The sequence below is a fragment of the Cetorhinus maximus genome, chromosome 1 (assembly GCF_964194155.1).
Source record: "Cetorhinus maximus chromosome 1, sCetMax3.hap1.1, whole genome shotgun sequence".
Classification (NCBI taxonomy): Eukaryota; Metazoa; Chordata; class Chondrichthyes; order Lamniformes; family Cetorhinidae; genus Cetorhinus; species Cetorhinus maximus.
This window is the reverse complement of record NC_135879.1, coordinates 18,861,790-18,881,263: the sequence shown is the minus strand read 5'-3', so window position 1 is coordinate 18,881,263 and position 19,474 is coordinate 18,861,790. Positions and strand designations below refer to the sequence as shown.

The 19,474-nt window shown below is 45.8% G+C and overlaps 1 protein-coding gene across 1 annotated transcript in view; it reads left to right on the top strand.

Annotated features, from left to right (window-relative positions):
• The window catches only part of LOC144688852 (uncharacterized), a 582,637-nt gene that overhangs the window by 455,844 nt on the left and 107,319 nt on the right, over nt 1-19,474 (top strand). Inside the window, exons 33-36 of the mRNA XM_078555848.1 lie at nt 1,284-2,897; nt 3,510-3,671; nt 3,750-3,860; nt 11,364-11,516. Of these exons, the coding sequence (XP_078411974.1) occupies nt 1,284-2,897; nt 3,510-3,671; nt 3,750-3,860; nt 11,364-11,516 (2,040 nt within the window). The remainder of the gene's footprint in view (nt 1-1,283; nt 2,898-3,509; nt 3,672-3,749; nt 3,861-11,363; nt 11,517-19,474) is intronic.

Sequence of the window (19,474 nt, the reverse complement as noted above, 5' to 3'; positions counted from 1 at the left end):
CGGAACCAGAAGATCCCGGCGGGGGCGGGGGGGGGGGGTGTGCAGAAAATCCCGCCCAGTGTAGAAACTCTGGAGGGTATAAATTGTTGTCATTGACTTTGCCTATTGAATCAACACTAATGCATTCTATGTATTCACTGACAGATTTTCTGAAACATTTTCACCCGAATCTAGCAAATCTTAATTTTTAGCACAAAAGACTAACTTTTGAATAATAGGCCTTTTTGCCACATTTAACCTATACCATTACCTCATCTACCCTTCCCGTGCCATCCCTCTCATGCCATCCCCATCCCATTCCTTTCATTTCTCCCATCAATCCCATCGCCTCCCTTGTGGAAACAACCCCTCGAGCTTGTGTAACTGTTCTTGGGTTCCCCTTGCTGTCAGCTGTTTTTGTTCCCCTCCAACTATAAGACCATGAGACCATAAGACATAGGAGCAGAAATTAAGCCATTCGGCCCATTGAGTCTGCTCCGCCATTCAATCATGGCTGATAAGTTTCTCAACCCCATTCTCCCACCTTCTCCCCGTAACCTTTGATCCCCTTACCAATCAAGAACCTATCTATCTCAGTCTTAAATACACTCAATGACCTGGCCTCCACAGCCTTCTGTGGCAATGAATTCCATAGATTCACCACTCTCTGGCTAAAGAAGTTTCTCCTCATCTCTGTTCTAAAAGGTCTTCCCTTTACTCTGAGGCTGTGCCCTCGGGTCCTAGTCTCTCCTACTAATGGAAACATCTTCTCAACGTCCACTCTATCCAGGCCTTTCAGTATTCTGTAAGTTTCAATCAGATCCCCCCTCATCCTTCTAAACTCCATCGAGTGTAGACCCAGAGTCCTCAAACGTTCCTCATATGTTAAGCCTTTCATTCCTGGGATCATTCTCGTGAACCTCCTCTGAACCCTCTCCAGGGCCAGCACATCCTTCCTGAGATACGGGGCCCAAAATTGCTCACAACTCCTCCCACCCTGCTACAGCTAACACCAACCATCGGTAGCCGCAAGTGCATCATGTGTTCCAACCCTCTGCATGCCCCATGCGCCTCTGCTTGTGCCAGGCACCGCCCACCAAATAAACCCACCAACATACACACCCCTTAAAATGAGCATTAAAACAGTCCAGACAGACAAAAACTGAGTACTGTTATTATAGATTCACATGTATCTCACTATTTTCCTGTGTAATTATGTTTGCTTTTACATTTAAAACCTGCTGTATATTTAATTCATGTATTTATGCAGAGCAGTACATAATTTGTGATAATCTTAACCTCAGGTCAGAGCAATCCTTCAGAGCCCTGAGACACAAGAGGAACTGGCCATGTTGCTGGACCCTGAAGTAGGACACTTGTCGAGTTATGACTTGTCATCATCCGCAGTGGAAAAACAAGGGATCAATGAGACGGCTCAAGAGATCAAGAAATGTGGAGACCACCAGACCATTGGCATGGAGTTACACAGCAATGCTGCTGTTCCTGTGGATACCACTAATAATGAGTCACAATCTGAGCAGTTAGAGCTTGTGGGTCAGGAAGCCACGAAAGAAAAGTCAAGGTGCCTGTCGGTAAACAAGATTGTAGACTGCGCTGACAGAGAGATTTGTACACCGCCGAAGACACATTTTAACATGATAGCTGATCTTTCTAGTACAGACCCAAAGGCATTGACCGAAACCATTGCAAGCCTTGAGACTGAAATCCTGCAACTTCAGACAGAGAAGGCAGAAGTAGGTCAGCATTTGCAGTGCAGGAACAACCAATTACTGAAGGCAGCTGAAGAGAAGTGTCAATTAGAAGATGAATTGTGTGTCGCAAATAGTGAAGTGAGCCATTTATCTCAGAAACTTGAGGAAATAACAAAAGAAAAGATACAGGAAAAAGAATCAATGAAAAACAACTTGAGGAAAGAAAATGAAGTTTTGGAGAAGCGAAACAAAGAGCTGCTAAATGGGATTGCAAAACTGGAATCGAACCAAAGAGAACTGGAGGCAGACTTCAAAGAGAAGAATGAGGAATGTTTGCAGAGAATGTCTAAGCTAAAAGAAGAGAAGAGTAAGCTGGAAGACACAATTAGTTGTATGCAGAAAGAGAATGCACAGAAATTAGTGGAGTGTCATCAAACTGTTGAAACTTTGAGCACACAAAATGATGAACTGCAGAAAAGAGTATCAGAGTTGGAATCCAAGGATAAAATCCTTGCCAACACGATGACGGGAATGAGAGAAGAAATGGGAAAGCTGCTGAAAGAAAAGGAATGTCTGCTAAACAAAGTTAACAAGCTGGAGAATGAGGAGACACATATAATTCACCAAACTGTGCATCAGTTAACAAGCGAGAATGAAAATCTTGTAGCAAAGCTTGGGAAACTGGAAAGTGACGTGGAGAAGTACCTTATTGAGACCAATGCAGCACAAGACAAATTAAATCATTTAGAAAATGAAAACACCAGCTTGATGAATTTGAAAGAATATCTAGTCAAGGAGCTGAAAGCCCAGGGAGCAGTTGAAATAATTAAACAAGGTGAATTAAAGGAAACTCTACAGCAACAAAATGGTAATTTATTACAAGAAGGTACTTTCAAAAACAATGACAGGAAGATGATGATCAAGGCTGAAAAGATGTGCGAAGTGAAACAAAGCATGAATCTGATGGAGCAAAAAGTAGAATTTAATGATGTATTGGCAGAGTCATCTCCAGGAAAACACGCAGGAGGATCTAATGACTACCAGAGCTCGCGGTCCAAAAATAATGTGGAAGACCAAAAATGTCTTGTTGAAGAAACTGGAGCTATTGTGGAAATATGCTTAGAAGAAAATGCACCGGTGAATGATGTGGCTTTAGAGGTTGTCAATTACTCTGACAAAATTAAGTTGTTGGAAAGTATTGTTAAGGTAAAGGAAGTTTTTAAAAAATTATTCATAAGATGTGGGCATCACTCCTAATTGACCTTGTTCAGAGGGCATTTAAGAGTTAGCCACATTGTTGTAGGTCTGGAGTCACTTGTAGACCAGACAAGGATGGCAGGTTTCTTTCCCTAAAGGGACATTAATGAATCAAATGTGTTTTTACAACAGTCAGCAATGGTTTCATGGTCATCATTAGACTTTTAATTCCAGACTTGTATTGGATTCAAATTCTGCCATCTGTGGGATTTGACCCCAGGTCCCCAGAGCATTATCCTGGGTCTCTAGCTTACTAGTCTAGTGACAATACCACTACACCATCACCTCCCATGAGTAGGTATGTGTGGGGAGGGAAGTTAGATAATTACAAATGTCTAATACAAGATTCCTTTTCAAACATCATTAATTTTTATTATTATTGCTATTGCAGTTCCTGTTGCTAAATCAGTCTGTTTTTCCAATTTCAGTTATTTAAAATTTTCAATTATTTTATATGACTGTTTAAAACATAAAATGCTGATTTAATGGCTGATTAAAAAAAATTGTCTTGCCACTTTAAATTAATGTGTCATTAATTGCTCAACCTGCGTTCACTTAAAGGAAAAGGATGAATGCCTGAAAAAGCTGAAATTGGATTATGATATTCTACAAAGAAAATTAAAAGACGCTGAGGAGAAGTCTGCAACTCGTGACTTAAAATTAAAGCATGAAAAGCAGGATTTGCAAGAGAAAGAGAGCCCTGCTGAGAAACCTGTGGCCAAGGTAATCAAATATTGCTCTTAGTCTTCCATCACTTTCTTGAGCTATTAAACTTTGTAAAACAATTCTCTTAAATATCAGATGCCGCAGTTGACTTTGATGGAAAGGAACAATACTCTTGAGAAACTACTTGAAAAAGCAGAAATAATGCTGAGGTCCAAACAAGATGAGGTGGACAAGGCAAAAAGCGAGGTATACCTGGACCATTTTGTCAGTCTGCTCGGTCTATTGATAAGATGACTGCAATCGAACACTCTGTGCAGTTTATCTTTTTACCCCTTGATTATTCCATCGCAGATAATTACTTACTGCCATTTATTTCTAGCTTCATGTCTTAAAGAATCTTATTGTCTGTTCATCTCCCAGCTGAACTCCTTTTAAGTATTTATTGCTGTTGTCCCACATCAAGTAACAATTATCCCTTCCATCTGTATCAACAAATCAGGATAACTCATGAAACAAATCCATCCCATCAAGAGCTTTTTAGCTATGATCTTTGTTCTGACTCCTGTATTTGAGAAGCACATTTGTTACTTTGTGTTTATTCCTAATGTGACCATTCTTCACTGCTTTCTTATTTTTCACTCCTAAGAGGCTGGAAATCATGGGCAGAATGTTCTGTCTCTCGGGTGGGTGCACGCCCGAACCGATCGGGAGTAAAATAGTGCGTGATATTTCGCTTGGTGGGCCGCAAGGGTGCTGGACCGGCACCCACCATTAATTAAGCAGCCACTTAAGGCCCTTAACAGTCCAATTGACTGTGATTTTTTCCTTGCCCATGCAATTTTCTGCTCGTCACGTGGGCAAAACGGGCAGGCGGGCAGCTGACATTTTCACAAGCCTCATCCAAGGGCAGGATAAAAAGAATCAGCAGCATTGCCAGTGTGAGTAGTGAGGAGCTTTGGAGATAATTTGCAGCTGGTTGCTTATTGGTACTTGGCAGCTTCATCTCTGTTCGGGCCTTCAGGATTGATTGCTGTTTGCCAGGCCCCTGGAGAATTCAGACCATGTGGACCCTTCCAGATATCAGATAGCCTTTCCTTACCCTGGTAATGGGTATTGTGGCCTCTGCTGGAGGCACCTCCTCTGAGGAGGAAGAGAGGGGTGGAAGGGAGAGGAGGCCAGGTGTCCCAATGCAGCCTCCAGGGGAGGCACCTGTGGGAGGAGAGGTGCAGGCACAAGGGGCACAGGGCCAGCAGGAAGTCCAAGGTGGAAGGGGCTGCAGAAGATGCCACTATCCTGCTGCCAGGGTTTACAGGCGGTGATGCAGCTACCTCAATATGTCTGAGGTGCAATGCCGAAGGAGGCTCCGCCTCTCAAGGGAGTGTGACCTCCATTTGCCAGATGATTGGACCTGAGATCAGCTCCGACTGTGTGGGTGGACACCCCATGACAGTGGCTCTGAAGGTCACAGTGGGCCTCAACTTCTATATCTCCGGCTCTTTCCAGGGGTCAGTGGGGGATCTGTGTGGAGTCTCCCAATCAGCTGTCCACAGCTGCGTCAAGCTGGTGACAGAAGCTCTGTTCAGGTGGGTACCGACCTTTATTCTTTACCATATGGAGGAGGCCAGCCAGGCTGAGCGAGCCAGAGGCTTTGCAGCGATTGCTGGGTTCCCCCACGTCCAGGGTGCAATCGACTGCACACACGTGGCCATCCAGGCGCCAGCCAGGTGCCTTCGTCAACAGGAAGGGCTTCCACTCCATGAATGTGCAGATAGTGTGTGACCACAGGAAGCAGATTCTGCAAGTCTGTGCAAGGTACCCTGGCAGCTCCCATGATGCCTACATCCTCAGACACCCCCAGGTGCCAGGGCTCTTCAGTGCTCCAGACCGACTGGTTGGATGGCTGCTGGGTGACAAGGGCTAAAGTGGCTTATGACGTCTTTGCTACCCAAGAACAGAGGCAGAGCAGCGGTACAATATGAGTCATGGCTCCACAAGGGCGATGATAGAGGGGACCATAGGTCTTCTTGAGATGCGCTTCTGATGCCTAGACCATTCAGGGGGAGCACTACAATACCCCCATAGTGGGTGTCACTAATTGTGGTTGCATGTTGTGCTCTCCACAACCTGGCACTGGCAAGGGGGGCCCACTGGAGGAAGAGGATCTTGACGCAGCTCCATATGCCACAGATGATGAGTCCAGTAGTGAGTCTGAAGATGAGCATGGTAAGGAGAACACTGAGGGCATGAAGCTAGACCTCGGAAACCTGCAGGGAGGCAGGGACACCTTGATCCAACGCACCTTTAGCTAGGCTACCAAAGATCAGCTTTGAACGCATGCCAGGGCTGCCGCCTCCATCCTGGGTATCTGAAAGGGCCCTTTCATTTGAACTCAAGGATCACTCAGTGCCTGTACTATAAAGTTCAGAGCCACCTACATCCAGCATTACATATTGGTGTTCCCCACACCAATGAAATAAAAAGGTAAAGCATACTCAGGCCATGATGAGAAAAACACAACTGATGTCATTCTGAAAGTCCAATAATCTTAACAGAAATGTTTCTGGTATTCAACATCAGACCAGTATAAATAGAATTTAAAAAATGAACATAAAATCACCTGTCCCTCTTGTGCTCATGGTGCCTTTAACTTATGTTTCCGAGTGCTTTGTCTAGGTTGTCTCTGTTGCTGGCACCAGCGTTGGAGACAGCCTGCTGATTCTGCTGTCTTGTTGGCCTTAATGACCTTGGCGGGCATCCTCTGGCCAGTGGAGCCTGTGCTGGCCCCGCCTGCGAGGGAGCGGCCAGTGCCATGGCTGGCATACCCCCAGTCGCCGCAGCCTCATCAGATGCCAAGGTCACTGGCGGAGGGGCAGAGGAGCTGCCTCCGACTGCCGGTGCCCTGGGCACCCTCTACCTCTGCCTGCACCTCAAGTGAGTGTGAAGTGCCCTCACTGCTGTGCTCCAAGATACTAGCCACTGCTCTAATGCCCGCTGAGGTGCTGGTATCTGTGCTGGTGCCTGCTTCAGAGAGTGGGTGTGGCGCAGGTGCAAATGACGCCCAGTGGTCCTCCGGTGTCAGGGGTGGCCCTTCGGGATCCAGAGAGCGAATGCCTGCTGGTGAACCTAAAAGGGAGAAGAAGGACATGTCATTAGTTAAAGTCACCACACTGTCACTGTGCATGCCAGGCACCCTGGTGAGACAATGGAGATCTGCATCATGGTGCCCTTGTCTTTTGGACTCCAGATTCGAGGCTCCCATCAGTGAAGAGCCTACACTACAGTGGTTGCACAAGTTGAAATTCTCACCTCCGTGCACTGCACTCTTACCTTTGTCTGGCACCCCAGCCTCTCCACACCCGGTTGCACATGGGGTGTGTCAGCTCTCGAGCTCTAGGACGTCTTGCTCATACCTGGAGAGGATTAGGGGGCTAGCAGGGCCTCCGCCAGTCCACGACCTTTCTATATTGTCATGGGCCGTCTTCTCCTGAAACAACAGAGGAGCATTGATCAGTCCACCCTGTACCTGCAGCGCCATTGCAGCCTGGCTAACCCAGCTGAGAAGCACCTGGCAGGGCACATCGGAGTCATGGCCCTCGAGCCACACGGCACTCAGTCCAAGCAGCCAGGGCTCACCCCCTTGGCCAACTCCGGAGTGATTGACAGCTGGCACTCAGACTCTAGCACCCCTAAAGTCCACGGTGGGATGGCCACATCTTAACACATCTGCACACTGACCCACGCCAACTCGGTACTCACCCTTCCTGAGCGCAGCAGGTCATTGAAATGCTTCTGGCACTGCATCCAGGAGTGCCGCACCATGGCTGCTGACCAGCGCTGCCCATTGGTGAGGTGCTTTGGCCACCATCTTCCATCCCTGAGGACAAGGGTGTCCCTCCTGGCAGCCACCTCCTCCAGGGGGACGGCAAGGTACTCCTCAGAGAAGCGGGAGGCCGAGTGCCCACCCGACTTGCCCTCCCGCCTGCCGTGTCCAGCCACACTCGGGTTCATCGTGCCGGCTCAGGGAACCTCTTCCAAGGCGGCCTTACAGGGGCTGCATGGGCTGCTTTTAAACTGGCTGCCAGGTTGCCATTAGACCCGGCGGCCTACAGATTCCCGCCCACCGACCAGTAAAGAGCTGCGTTTCACGCTGGGCGGGCCTTTATTGATCGCCAGTGTGAAATTGCGCTCGGGGCCCGATCACGGGCAGCGGCCTGTTTTGTGGCTGTGCCCGGACTCGCCCACTGCACCTGCCTGATGAAGGGAAACTCCTGGCCCATGTCTTCTTTTGAATGGTTTGTCACTATAGAGTTATCTTCTATCCCCTCCTTTCCTGAAGATGCTGACTCATACATGTGTGGGCACTGATCATTTTATCTTAAAGTAAATTCCCAAATGCACTGCCTCCTAGATCAAGTTAGGTCAGGGGTTCCCAACCCATGGGTCACGACCCCCGGTGGGGTTATGGGAATAGATTTAGGGGTCTTGACCTCTGAGGCCGTAATGGCAGCCATGGAGGGAAACACGGTCAGGAAAGTCCTGGGACTGGCTCCGACGTCCCATGTCTCCATGTTTTTTTTACCCCAGCTCGCAGTTTGCTGGGAGAGGAGGGGTTTGAACAAGCTTCGCGAGGGTTGCCTCAGTGCTGCCAGCAGGCCCGATGTATTTTTTTGGCTCGATGTTTGTTGGGAGGGGAATGAACCTTCAAATGATCCCACGCATGACAGGGTCACATTAATCAATCGAATCCTTATTGGAAGATCAGTAGGTGAGGGGGGGAGGTCTTACTGCAATTGGAAGGTTGGGGTGAGGGGGTGGGGCCAGGAACTAACCTCTGTGTGCATCAAATCCCCAAAATGTTGTAAGTTTCCTTTAAGATTAGTTTTTGCTTTTTGCAGTATCCCTTTAAGGGGCTGCTTCTTACTTTTTCTTTTAGTTTATTGGTTGCTCAAAAGAGTAAAATTCCCCAAATCCTCATTGGCATCGTGCCTTTCTAATCTGGAGTTGAACAGGCTGAGATTCATTTTGCTAATTACCAGCAATTTGCAACTCACACAATGGACACATTTTTCTGCAGAATTTCCACCCTCGTGATTTTCGGATACTTAAAGTTAGTGTGCGCTTTATTAATTAAGTAGTGAAAGCTACTATCCTGCTGTCTTGTTTTATATTGGTGCCAACGTCCAGTCCCCCACCACCCAGTCAACAACCCAAAGTCACTCCCCCCCATGTTCAACAACTGAAGGCCACCACCCCTTCCCCCACACCTCCCCACCCAGCCCCACCCCAGCTCAAGAAGTCTGAGATATTAAAATGGAGTCACACTGGGAAAAGGTTTGGGAAGCACTGAGCTAGATTATAGTTCCATGACTGCTAGCTACTATCCAAGTTACTTCTTCATTGTTCACTATTCAAATGTTCTGCTGCCCGACCTTCCATTTATTACTCTTCATAAGTTTAAACTCATCCAAAGCTACTGCCCATATCCTTACTTGCACCAAATCCCATTCACCCATCACTCTTTTGCTCGTTGACCTATAATGGTTCCAGAACCAACAATGCCTCAATTTTTAAAACTCGCATCTTTGTGTTCAAATCCCTTCATGGCTTCAGTTCTCCATATTTCTGTATCCCTCTTCAGCTCTGCAACCCTCTGTGAACTCTGTGTCCCTCCAACTGGTCTTGTTTGTTATCTAATTCGTTTGTCCAACCATTGACAACTGTGCCCTGAGCTGTTTAGAGCCCTAAGCTCTGGATTTCCCTTTTAAGGCCTGAATTTTCACGTGGATGGGGAGGCTCCCTGACTTTGCGAAAATGGCAGTGGAGGCCCCGATCTGGAAGTTCTGAACCCGGCCCCCACCATTTTCTCAGGGGTGTGGAATGGGAGCGGGTTGTGGTTTTTGCACAAGGCAACTGCATGTGTTAAAGTACAGCTGTCTCAGGCAGATCGGATTTTGGCTAGTGGTGTGTCTAAAATGCAAAGTGTGCACTTTAGACCAGGTAGTAGAAGATCTAAAGTTCTTTGGAGAGATAGGGTAACATTTTGGAGAGGTAGGATACCCTTTTGAATGTGATCCAGGGACACATTTGAGAATGGTTAGGTGCCCTTTGAGAATGGTTAGGTGTCCTCTGAGAATGTTTAGGTGTCCTTTGGAGTGATAACGCCTTTGGAAGTGGTAAGGTGGCATTTGGGTTTGTTAAAATCAGACATAAATGTGCATAAAATGTGCATGAACTCATCGGAACTGTCAACCTCATTGGAACTGTCAAGACAGCTGTCAAGGTAGCTGTCAGGGAAACTGTCAAGGTCACTGTGAAGGATTTTAAATCTCCTGCCCTTTAAATTAAACAAAAAGCAATCTGCTTTTTGCTATTTCATTCTGTCTGTTGACATAAGCCTGAGGGTTATCATTACAGGATTAGTGCTGCATGACTGATCTCACAACCTTTCGTTATCACGTCAGTTCACGGTTTAATTGATAGCTCCGAGTGGTTATAATAAATCCTTTGAAGTGGGGCTATGGGGATTAAAGAATTTAAATGTAGTAAATGGGTTTTTAATCAATGAGAGTGTTTTATTTTTGAAATATTGAATTCATTAATACACTTAAGAGCATTATTTAATCTCAGCATGGGTCCTGAGGTCTGCCCATGGTGGATACAGGGTGAGTTGACATTGCAAGTGTAAGGGCAAAAGGTGGTGTGTGGAGGGCATGGGTTGGCATGAGTTGGCACTAAGTTGGCATTGGGGCTATTGAGGGCCATGAAGGTTAGGTAGAGGAGCATAGTCTGGCATGGGGAGTGTGAGGGGTAAGGGCTGGAGGGCTATTTTTTGTTTTATTATTTATTTTCATAGCCTTGACAAAGAGCCAGTGCACCAAGGCCGGCCTTTCTTTGAACACACCTGGCAGCCACCGACTTCTTTCCGGGGTCACCCGGCACGACTCTGGTTTTCACCCCCCAAATCAAAAATCTGACCTCCTGGGGCACATTTTCCCAGGTCTGTTTTGTGGAACCAGGAATTGCCCTGAAACTGTGTTCCTGACTTGGGAGCAAAGATTCAGGCCTAAGTCTCTCCACCTCTCTCTCCTCTTTGAAAATGCTCCTCAAGACCTAACTCTTCACACAAGCCCTTGGTCATGTGTTCTAATGTCACCTTCTTTGGTTCAGTGTTAATTTTTATCTGATAATCCTCTTCTGAAGCATTTGGGAGTGTTTCACCATGTTTAAGGTGCTATATAAATGAAATTTTGGATTTTGTAAATGTGAATAATTGGCAAGCTTTTCAACACTAGGGACATCGCAGCTGAGCCCAGTCTTATCAACCATAAGAGGGGTCCTTAAATGCTTCACCTCCTTCTCCAGTCTAACAATTGCAACTGTTGATTTAATACAAACCTGGAATCTCTTGGCCCAGTAACACTGGAGGCACTGTACTTATCAGCTTAACCATTGCTGGGGGTGAGGGGTGTAAGTGGTTCAATGGCCATTCTCCATGCTGACAGGCTATTTAACTGGATTAACCACAGTCAATCCCGATGCCTTCCTGACCTGATCCTTCGACGTGTAAACTTTCCAGATATTGTTACTGGGTAATGATCGGAAGGAAGAAGCTTGTAGTTATTTCCGGTTCCTTAGCCTAGGCATGCAGATTTACAACAGTGAAACCTAGAATATAAAAAGGGAAATGTATTAATAAATATGGTAGAATGAAGTAATTATGATTCATGTTCCACGCCTCCTTAACTCCAGGCTCAGAAGTGCTACAGAGATGTGGGCTTGGCGGAATCCAAATCTGAGAACGTCCAAGAGGAGCTGATGCAGGCTTTATCTGAGATGGAAAGGCTGAGGAAAACTACGAGAGAGCAGGAGCATCTGAAAGGGAATTTTAAACTGATGGAAGAGGTAAAACAAAGTAATCCAAGTCTGAGCTGGCAATCTCCTCCTTCCACTGCCGTAACTTTCATGGAAGTGGGCGGAACCCTCCTTGTACAAAACGCACCTCCAACTTGGAGGAACCTCTTGGCCTTTATTCTTAAAATATACCTTCTAAATTTAATTCTCACGAGTGCCGAATCTTCTCATAGCCATAGCTAGTCTCTCTGAGTGGAACTGTGAGATCTTTTGAATCATGGACATCTTGTTACAGTCAATGTCATGCCACATTCAGCTGGAAGGAGCTTTGATTCAAGCAGATTGGCTCAAGATTAGGGCCCACTCCCAACCTGCTGGTCTTCACTATGCACTACTACTCACTGAAAGTCTCCGATCTGAGACAGCTCTCAAGTTGGAGGGAGTGATCAAACTCAAACTGATTGAAAGTGAAAGGTTGACTGTTGGACCATCACTGCTGTTTGGGAATCAAAATTGCATTCTAGAAGCCTTTGTTTTAAAGTGAATTATTTTCTCGCCTATTTTTGCTTTAAAGTGTCTCCTATCCCCACTTTTTAAAGTTCCACTGGGGTCAGTCACCCTGCGGTACATCATTCAAGTAGCCATCGCCATGGATAAGCCTGGTCAGCCTGGGGTGAGGGGATATGTCAGCCCAATTCTGCAGTTACCCAGTGCACACAAACGTGCTTCAAGCAGAAGCTGCTGGATAGTGATCAGAAATGGAAATGCCTGCTGATCTTCCATTTCTCAACCCAGAGGCACCGAGGTCAACTATAACACCTCTACTTCCTACCCCTACTGACATCAGCTCAATGTGTGTAAGCAAAGGGTTAAACCCAGAGGGATGAAACCTGAGGTCTTTGTGGCCTTGGCAGCGTGCCTGCTCAGGGCACTAGAGGTTTGTAACAAACAGTGCCTTTTTTAATATAAAGTCATATTAATACAAGTCACTGGATTGCAATATGAAAAAGAAGCAAGCAGCTTTTTATGAAAATGCATTTGTCAAGCAAATTAAGGCTTCAATTAAAAATGTCATTAATCTTCCACTGCAGTTAACCCTCACGCACAGTGACACAATCCCTACAGATCTTCCCTGCTGTGTGTCCTGTGTATGTGCCAGCTACTGTAGTGATAGTGCCCCCTGCTGTGAATCAGTTCATTAGGCTCGGTGCAATTTTATTTCAATAAGTTTGTCATGAGTGAATATTAATCACCCATCTCATACGCCGATGAAAATCCAGAAGACTGGTGTTGGGTTAACTCTTGAGTGCTGATCACACTCAGTATCATTTTCTCATTGAGAACACAAGGCGGCTTTCCTGCTCACAGGCCTTTCCCAGTAACAGTGTTAAACAGGCCACAAAATGTTCAGCATGACAGCAGCTTGGGCTGACAGTCATCCGCCTGCTCCCAACTTTTCCTTGTTCCTTCCCTGGAAGTGCTTTGTGTTCACTTTCGCTTCATCAAGAAATGTTAGCTAAGATGAACCACAGCAACTTACATTAATGTAACGCCATTAACATAATAAAATATCCCAGGTCACTGTGAGCAAAAATCAAAGAGTACAAAAAACTTTAAGAGGCATTAAAATGATGCAGTGGACTGTAACATCTGTCCACATGATAAACACCACCTAACTTTACCACCTAGAAAGACAGGGACAGCAGATGTTTGGGAATGCCACCACCTGCAAGTTCCTCTCCAAGCCACACACCATCCTGACTTGGAGATATATCACCTTTCCTTCACAGTCGCTGAGTCAAAATCCTGGAACTCCCTCCCTAACAGCACTGTGGGTGTACCTACACCACAGGGACTGCAGCGGTTCAAGAAGGCAACTCACTACCAGCTTCGCAAGGGCAACTAGGGATGGGCAATAAATGCTGGCCTAGCCAACAATGCCCATACCCCATGAAAGAATAAAAAATAAAAATAATGTTGTCAGCAGCACAATGCTAATGGTTTATTTGATATCTGATAGTCCCTGAGTTACCTGTGGATTATATTGTCTGATATTAAATGCTCATTGACAGTATTTTTTGATCTATGTGGTATAAGTCTGCAATGAATAATAATAGTTTCATTTACTGTTCTTTCTAGCTGCCTTTGTTTAGTAATTTACAAGCTGTCATCCCAGGTTCAGAATTTTCCCCCGTATTAAAATTCAGTTATGCAGCCTAGATAAATAAAAAGGGCACCTTCAATGGTTCTGTAATACAATAGGTTATAGTACAAACTGAATACTTAGCAACAATTTACGGATTATTGAGAATGCATTTACCTCACGGTTACACTCATGTGACTTTTATTCTGGCACAGGAGGCCAGGATGTGCAGTGCCAGCGTCCCGGCCTCAGAACCAGAAGCTCGGGGTTCAAGTCCCACTCCAGGACTTGATGGCCAAGGAACTTGTGTTCATAGTCCAGCCAAGCAAGTCGAGTATCAATCTACAAATCCTTCTAATGTACGCCAATGGCAGGAGCCGGGGAAGTAATAGCAGGAGAAATCCCTGGTTAGCCATGTGATGGAAAGAAAATTGGAGCCTTTTCCATCACTCTTTAAAGCTCCAGGCTACAACATGCATGTAAAAGTGCATGTTGCCACAGCGACACAGACTCCTTGGTTGGGGGGGTGGGAGTTGGGTGTGGGGGGGGATGCGGTTGACTCAGTTGGCTGGACCATCTGGAGATCAGATTGATGCCAACGGTATGGGTTCGATTCCCCCATCCCCATTCCGGCTGGGGTGGATTCAGGACCCATCCCCTTTCCCTACCCGTGGTGGAGATCACGGCACTGTGGGTCAGACCTGGCTTCAGACAGAGAACTTAAGAAGATGGAGCCGCATTTACAGTAATGACCTCTTCCAGCTGCGGAAGCTACAGGATCTTTTAATAGTGACCAAGATTTTAACGGGCCTTAACTTCCGAGCTCCCCAGTGCCGGATTTGGGGGGCACTCCAAAGGCTCGCAGGGGAACCCCTCTCGGAACTTCAAAGGTACAGGTTTGCAAGGCAATTGCCCAGAAGCGCAAACTTTCTCTGTGCAATTGCCCTGCTCTTGGAACCATACGAAAATGTGATTTAAATTGCAAACTGCGGATGGTTCCGGCTGTGTTCAACAAATAGTTACTCAGAAAAAGCTAGAAGAATTAAAACCTCTTCTAAGTTCTGGGTAACTATTGTAAAGAAAGAGACCAGCTCCCCCACAGGACTGCCCCCAACTCCCCCAACCCACCAGGGGTCTCCCCACGCCACCCCCCCACCCAACATGGTATTCTCCACACCCCATAACTACCCATGAGATTTGCCCTGAAACGACCACAGGCCCGACTCCCTCTGCCGTCCTGACCCCCACTTCACCAACCCGATTGGACACCCACCTCTACCACCCCACCGCCCCTCCCCCCCGACCCCCGCAGGCTCTACGCCCCTCCCAACTCAACCGGATCGTCCCCACGGACCCCCGACCTCTGACACCCCACCCAGTCTCCAGCCGATGGCTGACCTTCCCCGATGTCCAACACCCCCCAATGTCCAACCCGCCCCTCCCCAATGTCTGACCCCTTTCCGATGTCTGATCCTCTCACCTGATATCCAGCATCCTCCACACCCCCTTCCGATGCCTGACCTCCCACACCAACCCGATATCTGACACCCCTTTACCCAACCCGATGTCGAACAACACCCCCCCCACACCCCAATCCGATGTCTGACCCCCTCCCCCCCCGCCCCACCCGACCTCCAATCCTCCACACCCCAAATCCTATCCACTTAGCTTAGAGACTTACCTTCTCCCTGGCCTGTCAATTTCAAACTTACCTGGTTTTTAGCAGCTAGTGCCGTAAAAAATGGGGCGTGTGCTTCTTCGATCCGACTCTGCTGGCCTGTGACGCTGGGCTTCGAAGGCAGCTACACTCCCTGGATCCCGCCCGGCCTGAGTCGGAAGGTCGGGCGAGACAGGCATGGAAGAACCTTCTCATAAGTAATTGGGTACGGATTGATCCGACTGACTGCCACTCTGAGGGAGTTATGGCCCAATGTGTTCCCTCAGTGAGTCATGGAGGGAAACTTCAACCTATGACAAACCTTCCTGGCTTTATCTTTTCTTATACCTTGAGAATTACCTAACTTTTGCATGCAGAAAAGTGACTGTAAAGAGAAGCCAATGTGAATTTATCAATTTAATGGTAAAATGTTGTTTTGTGGCACTTATACAATAGGATTTTTGCTAAGACCATCTTTGGCTCAGATACTCATGGTTCTTTGAAAAATCGGATTGATTTTTAAAATTCATTCATGGTATGCACGTGTTGCTGGTGAGGCCAGCGTTTAGTGTCCATCCCCTAATTGCTCTTGAGAAGGTGGTGTTAGCTGCCTTCTTGATCTTCATGGGATCTGATATATAGGTGATGCCATAACACACAGTGTAACAGGCTGATGCACCTTGAGTGATGACTGCCATTTCTTCAGTTGCTTTGATGTGGAATCACTGGTTAATTATATTCCAAAAGATAATTGCCAAAGACCGTTGCCTCAACTGGATTAAGAGGTTGGATCAGATGACAGGACATCTTGTGCATATGTTTGCATCACTTTGGACTGTTGTCACTATTGCGGGCTGAGCCCCAGGAGCACAGCGTTTTAGAGAGTGTTTACTCCATACCGAATAGTTTAACCTCGTCTAGTAATTGAGCCTGAAGCTGAGTGTACTGGTGCACTATTAATTTACAGTCTGAGGTTAAAATGCATCTAAGCAGAGAGAGAACTCCCTGTTGAAAGGTCAACTTGCTGCTTCAGGTGAACATAGCAGAAATATAAATAGTCTTAGTGTGAGATACAATGTGACGAAAATGTGGGGCATTTGGAAAGTCAAAATGCAATCCATCAGAGTCAGCATGGTTATATGAAGAGTAAATTGCATTTGACTAATTTGCTAGAGTTCTTTGAAGATGTGACAAGCAAAGTGGATAATGGAGATTCTGTAGATGTAGTATACCTGGACTTCCAGAAGGCCTTTGATAAGGTGCCGCAGAAAAGATTAATACACAAGATAAGATCACACGGAGTTAGCTTGGTTAGAGGATTGACTAACCAACAGAAAGCAGAGAGTTGGGATAAATGGGTCTTTTTCTGGATGGCAAGCTGTAACTAGTGGGATGCCACAGGGTTCGGTCCTTGGGCCCCAACTATTTACAATCTATATCAATGACTTGGATTCAGGGATAGAAGGTACTATAGCTAAATTTGCAGATGACACCAAAATAGGTGGGAAAGTAAGTTGCAATGAAGAAATAAGAAATTTACAAAGGGATATGGACAGGTTAGATGAATGGGCCAAAATTTGGCAGATGGAGTTTAAAGTGGATAAATGTGAGGTTATCCATTTTGGTCGGAAGAATAAAAAAGTGACATGTTATTTAAATGGAGAGAAACTTCAGAATGCATCAGTGCAGAGGGATCTGGGTGTCCTCGTGCATGAATCGCTGAAAGCTAGTATGCAGGTACAGCAGGTAATAAGGAAGGCAAATGGAATTTTGGCATTTATTGCTAAAGGAATAGAGTTTAAAAATAGGGAAGTGTTGTTGCAACTGTACAAGGCATTGGTGAGACCGCACCTGGAGTACTGTGCACAGTTTTGGCCCCCTTACTTGAGGAAGGATGTAGTTGCAATGGAAGCAGTTCAGAGGAGGTTCACTAGATAGATTCTAGAGATGCGGGGCTTGTCTTATGAGGAGAGATTGAACAGTTTAGGCCTATACTCGCTAGAGTTTAGAAGGATCAGAGGAGATCTAATTGAGGTATATAAGATGCTAAAGGGGATAGACAAAGTAGACGTGGAGCAGATGTTTCCCCTTGTGGGGTATTCTGGAACGAGATGCCATAGTTTTAGGCTAAGGTGTGGTAGATTTAAATCAGAGTTGAGGAGGAATTACTTTTCTCAAAGGGTCGTTTATCTGTGGAATTAGCTACCTTATGGTGCAGTGGATGCCGGGACGCTGAATAAATTTATGGAGGAGATAGACAGATTTTTAATTAGTAACGGGTTGAAAGGCTTTGGGGAGAGGGCAGGAAATTGGAGTTGAGGCCAAAATGAGATCAGCCATGATCGTATTGAATGGCGGGGCAGGCTCGAGGGGCTGAATTACCTACTCCTGCTCCTAGTTCTTACGTTCTTATGAAAAACAAGGCAAGATGCAGCAAATCAAATCAATAATGCTGTCAATCACAGAGCCACAAGCTTGGATGTGGTATTCAAGCCACCACAATTAAATGGCATAATATGAAATAATATTGTTCTTGAAATATTTTTTAAAATCAGAAACTATTAGGTTTTTCACAAGTAAAAGATGTCCTGTTATCTGACCCAGCCTCTTAATCCAGTCAAAACAATGGTCTTTGTCAATTATCTTTTGGAATATAATTAGCCGGTGATTTCTAATCCAAAACAACTGAAGAAATGGAGTCATGGTGGGTGGTGGGGTGGTAGAGGTGGGTATCCGGTTGGGTCAGGTGAAGGGGGATTGGGAAGGCAGAGGGGGTCGGATTGGGTCAGGGGCAAATCCCATGGAGAGTTGGGGGTGTGGGGAATACTGTTTTGGGGTGTAGTTGGAGGCAGGGGGAGATCCCTGGCGGGTCAGGGGGTGTGGGGGGCGGTCCCATGGGGGAGCTTCAGCCTGTTACATTGTGTATTATGGCGTCGCCTATACTTCAGATCCCATGAAGCTCAAGAAGGCAGCTTACCGCCACCTTCTCAAGAGCAATTAAGGAATGGGCACTAAATGCTGGCCTCACCAGCAATGCTCACACACCATGAATGAATAAAAAAAATCAACCTAATTTTTCATAGATTTTCTGAGCCAAAGATGGTCATGGCAAAAATCCTATTGTATAAATGCCACAAAATAACATTGTACCATCAAATTGATAAATTCATATTGGCTTTTTACAGTCACTTTTCTGCACACAAACTTTAGGCAATTCTCAAGATATAAGAAAAGATAAAGCCAGGAAGGTTTGTCATAGGTTGAAGTTTCCCTCCATGACTCACTGAGGCAACACATTGGGCCATAACTTCCTCAGAGTGGCAACCAGTCGGATTGCCACTCCCTGCCCAATTACTCATGGTCGTACAGAACCTGAGTATTGCTGAAAAAAGAGACTAAGCTTTTCACCTCGCACTCATCAGGGCGCTTGCAAGAGTGTGAATATAAGGGGAAAACAACAATTTATACTACATGTGAGGAGAGTGTGATTGGTTGGCAAGTGGCGTTGCTATGGGGTATGCACCACTGATGGCGACTGACAGTTAACTGCCAAGTATTGTTTGAAATTTAAACCAGGCAGTTTGACCCTGCTTAGTCAAGGCATTGCCCTGAGGAATGAATCAGCGAATAGCTTTCAGTTCTTTTGTTTAGCTGAAACAGGCGTAATATATGTGCATGTTTTCCCCTTATATTGGTATTCTTGCAAGTGTCCTGATGAGTGCAAGATGGAAAGCTTAAAAGCATTAGCTTTTCAAAGTAGATTTAACTTTTGATTTTCGAACTTTTGATCTTAGAACTTAACCTTCACTGTTGTGCAGTTGAGGCCTCCAAAGTACATCTAAACTTTCCTTCCTGACCCAGTTCATTATCATGATTTTTCATGAATATTTGAATCTTGTGCTGTCTGCTGTATTTTATTTCACCTTTCGTATTCGAGCAGAGTGCAAAGATAAAAAGGAAGTTGATTATCAGGGGAAGATTTGTGCTTTCCTCTACTTGGAGCAAAATTGAAAACATCTTCTTGATATAGGCAGTTATGATTTTTGAACAGACACCAAACAGGAGAAATTTCCATATAGATTATTTTGTTGATTGATGGCCAATTGCAAATGCTGAAGTGATTTCAGCCTCGTAACTTCCCAACAGTCTGGTGCAAGAGTTGCTTTATCTTTGCAGTCTCCAGTTAATACACCGATTGCCCCCTCACCT